This window comes from Stegodyphus dumicola, chromosome 5, assembly GCF_044657685.1.
Source record: "Stegodyphus dumicola isolate Sdum_Otavi_A_Nest chromosome 5, ASM4465768v1".
NCBI lineage: Eukaryota > Metazoa > Arthropoda > Arachnida > Araneae > Eresidae > Stegodyphus > Stegodyphus dumicola.
The window spans coordinates 49469497-49483194 of NC_140772.1; the positions used below are offsets into that span (position 1 = coordinate 49469497).

Genomic DNA, 13698 nt, shown 5'->3' on the forward strand with positions numbered 1-13698 from the left:
ATTCTTGATGACAGAAAATTAATCTATTCTCACATGTTAAAAAATTCTGTGCTCATGTACAAATAAATTTCAGATATTTATTGTTCAAAATTTACATTGCCACAATCTATTTACATAACTTACAAAAGTATAAATTTTCTATGGAATTATGACAACTTACATTTTTACTGTATTTTGAACTTTTTCTTCTTGTTACTAGATGAGAAAGGTCACTGTATTGTCCTTTTAACATGCATGATTAACAATTTTTCATTGAAATAGCTATTCAGATTTTCATAACATACTTTAAGATGTGCTTCAACACAAATGAGAAATTCGGTATATGATAAATCATATTTACTTCCTGGCAGTTTTTTTCCACTCATTCATATTTATTTATCCAATATGGTTTCTCAAGCTTCATCTTGACCAACTGTTAATAAATAGAAGTAATTAAAAATATAGACTATAACCAAATATATTCAAGTCTGATGGGAAATAATATATATACATAATTTTTCAGGGCATTTTTAATATACATAATTTACTTATTTGACTTCAGAATAAAAAAAGATTTAATAATTTTAATGAAAAACTATAGATTTGTTATAAGTTCAAATGGTAAATTGAAATATTTAAAAAATATTAATCAAGAAGTATTATGGATAATTGTATAGTATTGCATCCTTTTACTAATATGTATTAGGAAGCTAATATATATTGTTGCATTCTACGAGTTTGTGGATTTGGAGTAATTGATTATAAGACTCGATGAAGAATCAAAACAGTTTATTCACCAGTACGTGCTATTACACAGGACAGTTCCTAGGATGTGTTTACACTCATTGAGAAAACTGACAAACATACTGAAACAATCAGCAACACAGCAAAGCATTCAGCTCCTGACTCGGTCGATTGCTCTCAAGCTAATCTCTGAACTCGAGGCACTACTACTCTCCCTGTACAGGCGGGTATATGTAGTTTTAATCGACCTTCGAGAATATTATCGCTAAGAATGCCTTCTAGAATGTTCTCACTCCATCTGTGACATGTTAAATGGATGATTTCATGCCAAATCTGGCAACCTAAGCCTGCCATTTAGCTATCACATGGGTTTCTGCTGGGCATTTCACAACAATATATAAGTAATATGCCTAGCAGCTTAAAGGCTGGAGATTTGCTTATTTTAAGACATTCATAATAAAGCTAAGAACATAGTTTAAATCATGATGTGTTTCTCCCCTTCCTCCCTATCACATAATTGCTTTTTATAGTAAAAACTTTCAATGTTGCTTTATAATGCCATGATTATCTTAGAGGCCCACCAGCGGCCGAGCGGTAACGTCGCTGAACACTGGTAGTTCGGTCCGAGGTTCGAATCCCATGAACGGGCTGGCTGCATGGGCGTTTTCGTGGTTTTCCCCATGTGTAACGTGTATACGAGCCAGTTTCCCTTAGAAAGTCCTCCACGAAGGCATCCCTCCTCTTAGGCAGATGGCCCTCGAGGCTTTGCCATAATTACATTCACACACACACACGATTATCTTAGAAGCTTTAATACTCTTCTTAAATATTAATAGCATATTATAGAAAATTATAACTTTTTAAGATAGCACACTTATTTAAAGACTGGTGTACTGATATCTTCAAACTAAATGTGCATGTTTTATTTTTATTATGCTTTTAATAGCAAACGATTGCACATGCATAAAAATGCAAGAACATAATACACGTATAATTTACTCAAAATAGGCAAAATTATATATTATAGCTCTTTTTAGTTATGTTGTTTTGTTTGTTGGCTATTTTTATTATGTTACAGAAAATGAATTAAGTTTCTCATAATTTTAAATGTGTTACTCATATTCCTAGTTTGAGGAGAGAATTATTCATATCGTAAAATATTTGTAGAAAATTCAAACCTAAAACCACTATTTATTTAATATGCTACACGAATTTTAACTGAAATTAATGAAAAATATTATTTAAAATCCTACCTTTATATGCATATTCTAAAGCACTTGAAATAGTCCGCATGTCATTTTCAATGCTCTTAGCCCAATTTTCAACATCACCAATCTCCTGAAAAAGAATCAGAGTGAAATCTATTTTAAAATAATTTTAAAAGCACTTTTAAATATTTACATTATATTATAACACTATTTCATTAAAAACATTTTCCTTACACATTTCCAAATACAGTTTTTCATAGTATTAAAAGACCATGCAAGCACACATCACATATAGAATTTGTTTGTGCATTTTTTTTTTAATATTTAAACACATGTAGTGTGATCGTTATGTAATATTTAATTTATTTCACTTTTTAAATATTAACTTATATAAAACAGCTATTAATTTCTGTTTTTCAGAAAATGTTCATTGCAGTATTTTCCTAGATAGATGATTTACTTCCATCAAAATAATTGAGAATAAAAAGTTCTCTTCGATCTACAATTTTCATAACAATCTAATCTTTTCTTTTTAAGGTCTTGAAAGTCTAAATCAACTTGTTTACTTACACATTCACATAAATAAGAAAGTATTTTCAGATATTGTTCTGGCTATAAATCTTCATTTTTGTAAGTGAGATGGAAGAGCTAAAATGTCATTTCAGGTAAAGGTTTAGGCCTCGAGTCATGTTACAGAATACAATTTCAAATCTGCTTGATTAAAAATTATCAAAACTTCCTCAAATTTCTTTAATTACTTATCCTATTTGATATAGTTACAATATAATTTTAAAATATAAAATAAAAATTTAACATGTGAAATAATCAGGGAGGCAAAAATTTTTGAAAGTGAAAATGAAATTCATATGCAATAGGATGTCAACATAAAAATGTTAATTAGTGCTATTGGCTTAATTATTAGGATAAAAAAATCTTTTAACATGCAGTACTATGTATCAGTAGATTATTATGATCCCAAGTACACGGAAAAAAAAAAAAAAAAGAAAATCAGAGGCATTTCGGTCAAAATGTAAGAATATAAGCATATATTTCAGTACTGCAGAAAAGGTTTTGGTGCATCTATAATATTTGAATTTAACTAAATAGTCATCATTTTCAAGGCAAACTAGTATTTTTGAAGCATCTAAAAAGAGTACTTTCAAAACTTGGCTGAAGTTCTCTACAAGTTGTAACCACTGTGCTGTCTGCTTTGCAAAATTTGTAACATTAGTATGTAATTGTCTAGACTCCTGATCTAGTCTCTTCTGATTCAAGTATGCCTGAGCAACCCTGAAAACAAAGAGAAAATTAACTCTTTAATGGAAAGAAAAGTACACAAATGTTATTGATAAAATATGTAGCATAAAGTAGGAATGCAATACACAGTACAAGATTCGGACTTCAACAGTTTCGGATTTGGAATTTTTCTGGATATTAGACCATCAGTTTAAATCCATCAGTAAAATTAGACATCCACTAAATTTTGTCTGTCTTTTATCACATGCTCATGAAGTTAAGCCTTAATTATATTATTTATTATATTATTAAGCCCATTTTCCACAAATTTCTTATCTGAGTACAGAATAAATAAATTCTTACATATACTTAACCTTTTACAAGCCACTGTTCCCAATGAGAACATTAAAGTTTAAAATTCAATTAAAAATAATGTTTTATTTAAACTTCCATGTAAAAATGACTATTTACAATCAAAGGCATGCTCGACTTTTGACTAGAAAATTATGGTCCAGGAATAAAGTCTGTAGTGTACAGAAATCTACCAAAAAAAAGCTTTTTTAGCATTTTTGATATTGCATTACTTAAAAATTCCCCCAAACAGGAAAATAAATCAGAATTTCAAAATGAGTGAATAATAATATTAGGAAAAGTTTATTTTAATGCAAAAAGCATTAGTAATAAAAATTCTGACAAAAATATGTGCTTGATATAAGGAAGCGAAGCTGTATGCTCCTAAATGGGAACATTGGCATCTTTCATATAACAAAACTACATGATTTTTTTTTTTTTTTTTTAATTCCATTAGATTACATTATTAGTCCAAAGGGGCAATTTGCCTAAAAGAACTATTAATTTCGTTTTGGCATTTTGCGTCACTACACGATACGCATTTGTTCACTTTTCAAATTGTTGCCACCAAATATTATTGGTCTGCATTATATTCAAAGAAATTAAATAAATAAGAATCTGCATGAATGTATGTATGTGTCTCGCATTGTGATAACACAATGGTACCTAAAGCCATCAAAATTTGAATAACATAATCTTCCATAGAATATGTGCATGGAAGTCCTAATTTGAATTTGAACTTTGTTTTATTGCCGATGTCCTATTTTACAACACTTCATCTAATTTTTTATTAACAAACTAAACGATTTCAAAGCGAGCAATGGCAACACTGTCTGGAGGGGGGAAAAGAAACATTTTTATCTCCAGTGCATGAGACACTGTATCGGAAATTCTAAAGATACGCACGCTCATTTTAAAATTATTTTGTGATATGGCTGTTGAACTGAATTTTATAGTTTGAGTACACAGAACATGATATTTAATAAATAAAGGTAACACAAAAAGCATTAAAAAAAACACCCCTTTGGACATAATTTAAAATCTGAAGATTTTTTATTTTTGGAAGTATTTTATTTAGTGACGAAATGAAATAAAGAATCAGAACCCTCCACATATTTTATTAGGAAAAGATATTAAATGTGCATAAATTTAAAAAAAATGCTGGCGATTCATATTTCAGACTAACAAAATTTCAGGTTGTTAAAAAAACACAACAAGCCAATTTATATAAACATGATTTACATTTTATTAAATTGCATACTTGCCAACCTATGACACTCAAAAATCAGAAGATTTTTCACAATGTTAAAAAGACTTTTTAAATGATAAAAATATAGCTTTAATAATGAATTAACTTTAAATCTCTACATATAATAAAACAAAGAGTCTGTCTGTCTGTGTCTTTCATTCACGCTGCGCGTATGCTAATAGACCCACGGCTACCAAATTTGGTACATAGGTGCATCTAAAGAAGAGCCAGTGCACCTCTGGATTCCGGATTATAGATCATCAGTTTAAATCTGGTAAGATGGCATGCAGAAATTATAAAATTAAAAATATGAAACCGTAATTTATGAAATAAATAACAATTATGATCTAAAGGGTTTTAAAATTTACAAAAAAAAGCTTAATATTTATTTGTTTACTTTATTAAACATTTCTTTCAATGTCAGTTGTTTAAGTTGCTTCATTTTCTATGTGATAATACGTTCTCTTTAATTCTATAAACAGACATAATTTCTTGTTCAGTTACAAAGTTCCGCTGTTCAAGTCCTATAATTGCTGTGTCGAGAATACCGACTAATTTGTCAATCAAAATTTTTTCATTTTCAATAACCTCTATCACTTTCTTCGCTATCGGAAGGGAATTATAATGACGAGGAATTTGATTTAAATCATATCAAAGGCGGAGTACACCGAGGTGAAATACTACGTAAGGAATTATAGGCCAAATAAAATAAAAACATCTGCCCTGAAGATAAGGATAGTGCTGACAGATCAACTTCCAATTCATTGCGTGCCACGGCGTTAAAGATAAACAAAGTTTACATAAACAAATGTTAAAGTTTAGATAAACAAAGGATATGCCTTTATCCATTTTTTGCAGCAATTCCCCTTTTTGTTTAATGGATTTCGAAACATACTTTCGCTTTGTAGATCCTTTACATATTAGTAAATATATATCAGAAATTCTATTTGACATAATCGAAAGTTCAAGCTTACTTTTATAAAATTACTCTAACAGTCTGCAAATAAACATAAGCCAAATCCAATTCAAAGATTAAGGAATAACGCAATCTGCAACATTAACTGAATTAGATAATTTTAGCTTAGCTTATACTGTCCGTTATACATTAAACGCGCATTCGTAAACGTATTTTGCGCATGCGCACACGCATATTTGCAACTGTAAAGGTCTTGCGTCAGGTTGCGTCAATCCGACGCATGCACAGAAAGTTTGTAGCTTTGAGGTCCGGATTATGGGTGTCCGAATTAACGACTTTTGACTGCATTTTGTATTTTTAAATGAAGCTTCCGAGTACACTTTTCCCATCTCCCATCTTTACAAATATGATTTTGGCAACAATTTTCCTTTCTTATTGTTATTGGTAGATTTTTGATGAAATCGTATCATTTTTAATAGTTTCATTCTTTTAGAAATATGGGTTTGGCAACAATTTTTCATCGTATTTCCTATGTCACTGTTTTTAAGAGATTGGCATATTTCATTGCCATTTTTTTATATATATAATACATTTTTATTGATGTCTTTTATAAAGTTGTTCTGCAGAGTAAAATTCTGTGTGGAATTTTTTGTTTTTTGAGTTTCTTTCATGTTATTTTTTGCTTATTTCACTGTTTGTAAGATATTGAAAAGTTTTGCATGGTTTTTTTTCTTCAACGCAAAGTTTTTTTTATTAGGATAATTAATATTTGTATTAAGGGATATAGCTTATTTCATTGTAATTTTTGGTGCTACTGTGGTAGACGGTTGCAGGGATTTTGGTAATTTTTCTTTTGGCGAGTAATACGACTTATGGTAAACCCATTGCTAGATAAGTTATTTATGGTAACGGATACTTTGTTGTCATTTTATTAACACATTGTTGGATAAGTTATTTATGGTAACCGTTACTTTGTTGTCATTTTATTTAAAAAATAATGCGTTTTATTATGCATAAATTCCGTGTTTTAAATATTTTTTTTGGCTTCTAAATATTAAAAATCAATTTAATTTTGCATTTTTATTTGAAATAAAATTTTTGTTGTTTATAATATTTTATATAATTTTATGCTGTGGATTATGTAATCAATGACGTCACCTTACTTAAAACGTAATTGGTTTTATTAATATCTATAAATTTAATCTAATGTTTTAAACATTATTTATGGTTGTTAAATATTAAAATACAATTTAATTTTGCATTTGTTTTAAAAATGATTTTATTATGAATGAATATTTAAATAATTTTAATTCTATGCATAATGTAATCAGCTCCCTTATTGGTTACTGAATATTTGTGCATTACCGCGCCATTTTAAAATTTTATTATTCATCTCTTCAAATTCCTCAGATTTCAAATGGAATGGATATGTCCGTTTCGAAGATGAATTGTTGTTATTGGTAATTACCAAAAATTATTGGTATCGGAATAAAAAAATTGCCCTTTGAGACCTTATTTTGGCCAACCTGGCTTTCCTAATCAAAGATTTATTTATAAATTGTTAATAGCGTCAGACGAAATTGATTTTAAATTTTTGGAGAAAACCTCGCTAATTGCTTTTCCAATGAGGTGCGAGAGATGTGGATCACAGATGAAGATTTTTTTTTTTCTGGTACTTATCAATATACGACAGGTAAAATACTTTAAAAAAATGTAAGTACATAATTTTCTTTTACTTTATAATTGTATACTTCAACTTTTATTAAAAACTTAATAGTACAATGTTTTCAAAAATTCCTGAGATATTTATTGCCACATATGTTTTAATGTTAAATAATTAAATCCTATAAAACTTATTTTAAAGTATTTAAGTAATATTTTAATTCCTTTAAATGTTGGTATGATGTTTTTAATTCGATATTCAATTTAAGCAATATTTTAATCCAATTAAATATTGGCGCAATGTTTTTATAGCAGTGTTTTTATTCTACTATATGAAACTAATAATTTAACCTTACTTTAGCATTTTATACTCTTAGTAAATGTATTTATTTACATTTGCCAGCCATCTTAAAAAACAACGTTTTCAACAAAAAATTAATTCATTATTTTTAACGATATTTATTTTTTTAAAGTTTCTAATACTTTACTATATGCGTAAAATACGTAAAAACAGCATTTTTCAAGATGGCTGATGACTATAAAAACTGCGCCAATGTAAATCGCCAAAAATCCGTGCAACCGTCTACCAAAGTAGCACTTAATTTTTTCTCTTGAAAATATAAGATAAAATATCATTAATTATACTTTGCTTTTCAGAATTTTTTTTTTTTTTTTTTTTTTTTTTTTTTTTTTGTATTCTTTTATGTTATTTATTGCTCATTTCATTGTTTTTAAGATATTGAAAAGTTTTGAGTGATTTTTTTTTAAGAAACAAAGTTCTTAACCTCCTTTTATACCATTTGAGTTCTTAAGATTTTGCAAAGGGAAGTTGGTTAATTTATTTATTAGGATAATTAATATTTGTATTAAGGGATATTGCTTATTTCATTGTAATTTTATTATACGTAATAACTTTCTTTTATGAAGTTGTTCTGCAGAGTAAAATCCTACGCATTTTTTAAATTTAAGGTTTAGTGTTCCCTTCAGCCATTTTTCCGGTACATTTAAAAGCCAGACGACGGCTGGTAGCGAAGCTGCTAGTATTTACTAAATGCAAGCAACACAAAAATACCTTACACATAAAAACATTTTTATTAATTGCATCATTTAAGAAAACAAAAAAAAAAAAAAAAGACACTCTAATCAGTTTTTGTACAAATGTTATGAACAAAGGTATATTTTGCTTTCGTTAAGGAAGAAACTTCATAATTTTTTCAGAGCAATTGCCAGGGCTGTGCAGTCGGGTAGATTTTTGGGTAAAAGGAGTCGGAGTTGGAGTCGCTAAAAAACACATTGACTCCGACTCCAGTTTTTATTGAACAATTTGAATTTGAAATGAAATTAAAATGAATTGAAAAAATAAAAATAATGACAAACTGAGTTAATATTTTTATTTATGGACTATAAATAGTTATTAATAAATAGTTATTTTCTATTTTATTGACATATTAGTAAATATATATAAGGGAGCAAAATGGACATGATATTTGCCATTATTAATTAAACTGATTCATTTAGTTACTAATCTCATTGGTGAATTTAGGTAAGCAGCGAGAATTCCTAAAATTGATGCCATTCTTAGGAAGTGAGCATGAAAAGGAGCAACGCAATGGAGAAGTACATATTTAATGATATAGTGGTTGTTAGGATTAAGAACTTTTTCAGAAGATGTAAATAACCCTAATATTTCACTAACAGAAAGACTGTGGAATGATCTTGCAGAACTGGAAACCCTACTTTCAACACTATATAGCCATAAAAAAGCTACAATCTGAAGAATTAACAGGAGACGAAAATTTTAGAAGATCTAGATAACCCTAAAGTTTCACTAACAAAAAGATTGTGGAATGATCTTGCAGAATTGGAAACTCTTCTTTCTATACTGTATATAGCCACCAAAAAGCTACAATCTGAAGAATTAACAAGAGGCAAGACTGGAAGAATGTGATGTTTGTTCTTTCTGAAATGGAGAGTTTATTGCAGAAGGAATCATTTCTTCAATGAAGAAAAGAGAAACTAGTTTGCTAGACAATAAGATTGTGCTGAGTTCAATATATGTAGATCCAAATCAAATTTTGTTGGATGACAAACAAATTAAAAAGGTAAAGAAAGCCATCTATGAACTTTCATTAAGAATGAAATTATTATCAGAACAACTGGAGTATTCAAATCAGGACAGTCAAACTGCAGATATTGTAACTGAGTCTCTATCATTGTCTTCCGCTGATGAATTAGATTTTGAAAAATATTTGGATAATATTGAAAAGGCTAAGGCAAAGCAAATGAAAATAAATAACCAAGAGCCTTTAGATATAAAAATGAAAAAATATAAACAAGATTTATAGATGGCCTTTGAAGAAATAGATAAATATGACTGCTCTTGCAAGACACCTCTTTTAGAACTTATAAAAATCTATTCTGAAAAGTTAAAGGACAGTAACAGCTCTTCTTCCTACTCAAGTCAGTGTGGAAAGACTCTTCTGAGATCTGAAGTTTATCAAATCAGATCTATGGTCCTCTAACAAAGAGGATCTTGCTGAAGTTTTGCCGTTTCTTAGAAATTAGTAATGCCAGTTTTTCCATTTCATAATAAATGCTAATTAATATAAAAAATTTGCTATGCATCAATTTTTTTCTGTAGCATCTATTACTTCTTTTATATTAAAAAAAAAAGCTGTGCCCGTGTGTATATGTTTACATATATATGAAGGCATTGGAGTCAAAGTCGGAGTCGGAGTCATTAAAATTCCAGGAGTCGGAGTCGGTCATTTTCCCTACAGACTCCATAGTCCTGGCAATTGCCACGTAGGCCTGCTTTTACTAATAAAAGTTTTTCTAATATATCATCACAAATATTAGATCTAAATTCAGTCCTCATTTTCGCAACAACACTGAAAATCCTCTCACACTCTGCATTATTATGAGAAACTGTCAAGATGGCCAACATAATTCTAGACCAGGGGTGGCCAAAATGCGGCTCACGAGTCTGATACGGCTCTCGCAGCAATTTGTGCGGCTCATGCATATAAAATATATGTATGAAACATCTTAAACTAAAACTATTCATGTCCAAAAGGAAGTAATTAATTAGTTTATACTCTTTTTACAAAGTTATTGGGGATTTCTTTCTGTTTAAAACCTCCACTACTTCTATAATTATGTAAATATGAACTTGTGGCTTTTAGAAATTAGATGCGGTTCTTACTGACATGAAGTTTGGCCAACCCTGCTCTAGACAGTTCACTATATTTTAAAATTCCATCAGCACCTTTCAGTTTTCCAATTAAACTGGGTGTCAATCCTAGCTGATTTTATAACTTCATCCAAGTTTTCTAATTGTAAACTGCAATATTTATCAGTGGTAACATCAATATCATCATCTTTCATGACTAAATGAAGTAACACAGGAAATCTGTTCAAAAAGTACCTTATATCAGAAAAAGATGAATTTGCTAGAGCAGAAACATCAGCAACTTTAGCATGCTTCATCACTTCATTGTTGACTGGAAATTTATGTAGTATGCAATCACATACTCGACAGAAGTAACTACTAACATGAAGATAAAACTTATTTTTATCTTCTGAAATTTCTTCCTCTACTTTCGTAGTTGCAAATCCTATTACCAAATCTTCATCTTTCTTCTTATTTTCTATTTCACCATAAATCACATCATATATAGAATTACAAGACAAAACACAGACTAGTTTTACAAACTTTGACAGCTGCATAATACTGAAATGTATTTTACAGAACAGATCTTTAAACAGATCATAAATCATTGATTGCAAAACATGAATTAATGGAATTCTGCTTTGCAGAACTGTATTAAGAACATCGTATGATGGCAAAATGAGTTGTAAAAAAAGCAAAGCTTTGTTAAGGTCTGAAGAATAAACATAAATATTCGTTCTTCACAAGATAAACTTACAGTAATCAAAAAATGTTTTGTGTGTTGAGCAATTTTTTTTTTTTATTTTGAGAGAAATTTGTATCAGCTTTATGCTTATATTTTGCAGCATTGCTGAATGGAGCAGAAATTACTTTTTCTCAAACATATTTTTAACAATGGAAGTAGTAACTACATCTCCATTTACTTTAGGTATTTTATAACTTTCAATAAAGCCTTTTATCTTAACTCTCGAAGAATTTACTTCTTTAAAAAATGCAAGAAGTGGGTTCCATTGATCAAGTATTCTAGATAAGCATTTCTTTAAAGACAGCCAGCGTGTACACACAAGTTTCAAAATTTTTCTCATTTCAGTATTATCCAGCTGTTGGAACCGTTTCAATTTTGTCTTCCCTTTAGAACTCTTTTCAAGATAATTATAAATATCAACAATGTGTTCATCCACATTTATTGGTAAAAAAGCTGCCCCTTTTTCAGCTGCTAAATTTAAGAGATGAAGGTGCACCTCATAAACTGCAAATCCAAATTTTCCTTTATTAAGATGCCTGCAACACCAGTCTTCAAGCCTACCACTACTGGTGCATTATCAGCACCAAATGCTAAGCAATTATCCAAAGGGACTGCACTTTCTTTTCAAGTTTTAATAATTAGCTGTGCTATATTAAAGCCTGTCAAATTTCCTTTTAAAGTGGGGACAGAAAGTAAACTGCACTCAATTTCTGAAGACTCTGGATTAAAAAAAGAAACAACAATTGGATACAGTTTTGAATCGGTATTATTGCTTCCATCCGTAGAGAGGCAGAATGGAGCTGTTTTAATGCAATCAATAACTGAAGATTTATTTTTCAAACCCATTTCTTTAACAATTGCACCTGTTTTGGTCCTTGCACTTAAGTATTTCTTAGCGATTCACTATCGGGAAACACTTTTCTAAATAAAGCTGCAGTGTGATCCGCTGCATTCAGTGGCAGGTTGTGCTCCAGTAAAAAGGCAGAGAACAGACATTCTGCATTAATAACTTTTTGGTCCTTTGTTTCCGAAGAAAAAATTAATTTTTCATTTTTTCAAAATAGCTCATGTTGTCCTTGTGTTTTTGTGTACGCACATGTTTGAGAACATCCGCCCTTCCACCATGCGAAATCGAAAAATCGCAACAATAGACGATACACATCGCAAATTTATTACATTTCCTTAAGGAAATAATGGAAGGAAAGTCAACTGTGTAGGATTTTCGAAACATACACGAGTATTTCACCTTTCTCGCAGACATAACAAAAGATGATAATTTCTAAAATTTCCCAAAGGCACGTGTACTCACACAACTCAGGACAAGATCAACGAAATAACTAAAGAACATCCAAATAACAGCCTTCAGCTGCTTTGTGCTCATTGGCTAATATGCCAGATGACGCGCAATGGAGCTAGATGCCCATTGGAGAACTGGAGAACGACGTTTGTGGATATGTATGCTCTCACTCACAAAGCAGAAATTCTCATCTTATTCACAAGGTTTTGTTTTAGATATAATAGAGAGAAAATTCAATTGCTTTCAGACGTCCAAAATCACTTTTTTTTTGTTTTGTTTGTTTGTTCATATAACGAAGTATTAAGCCAAGTTCCATAAAAATCGTGAGAAATTTTAAGAATAAGAAAAGGTCAGGAGAAATATATTGTAAATCAGTTTGGCGGGATTGCGGTCGAAAATCGGTAGAGTTGACAACTCTGAAATTGTATACAATACAAAGTCCGAAATCTGGACGTCCATTATCCGGAATCATTCTAGCATAAATTTGTACCATCAGTAATTTGGCTCCGTTGCTTAGTAACTGCTCGGCACACATCTCAAACTGAAACATTCCACATAGATACATCGTTGATCTGATGCCAACCTGGCGAATCATTATTTATTATACTTTCCTTTCATCACCACATGTTTATCAAAACATGACAAATTGAGTAATGACTTGAATAGCGATGCCTAAACAATTTTTTTATGTTAGTAACTGAATAATGTTGACGAGGAATAATTTACCAAAAATTTCTTGCCATATGCTAAACATAGATTTTGATACACACAGACTCGAAGATTACATTTAGGACTATTTGAATTAAGAATAACTGATTTGTTATTCACATAAACCCAAAACCAGCACAGGGCTCATATTGCCTCACCGAGTCGCGAGCAGGCGGTACGATATCTAGCACCTGCCCTCAATAATGCTTAGGTATATGTAGGAATTTATCTATTCAGAACTCTGATAAGCCTTAAGCACGTGCAAGAAATAGACATAAGTATAACAAATAACTAAACTAATACAATTCAGGCTTAATTGTCTCAGAGCACGATGGAAACAAGATAAAATTTAACAGAACAACTTGTCTTTAGTCACCAAGCTCATGATGTATAGTGAAGGATAGCTAAATTTGATGATGATAGCCCATAAT

At 30.2% G+C, this 13698-nt stretch overlaps 1 protein-coding gene across 2 annotated transcripts in view; it reads right to left on the minus strand.

Annotated features, from left to right (window-relative positions):
• Window positions 1-57: 57 nt before the first annotated feature.
• Blos1 (biogenesis of lysosome-related organelles complex 1 subunit 1) overlaps window positions 58-13698 on the minus strand; it is a 36509-nt gene continuing 22868 nt past the window's right edge. For both annotated transcript variants that reach the window (XM_035369751.2, XM_035369750.2), the window contains 3 exons: window positions 3089-3221; window positions 1977-2061; window positions 58-412 (listed from right to left, as the gene is read on the minus strand). In XM_035369751.2, coding sequence (XP_035225642.1) covers window positions 393-412; window positions 1977-2061; window positions 3089-3221 — 238 coding nt within the window. In that variant the 3' untranslated portion in view covers window positions 58-392. The remainder of the gene's footprint in view (window positions 413-1976; window positions 2062-3088; window positions 3222-13698) is intronic.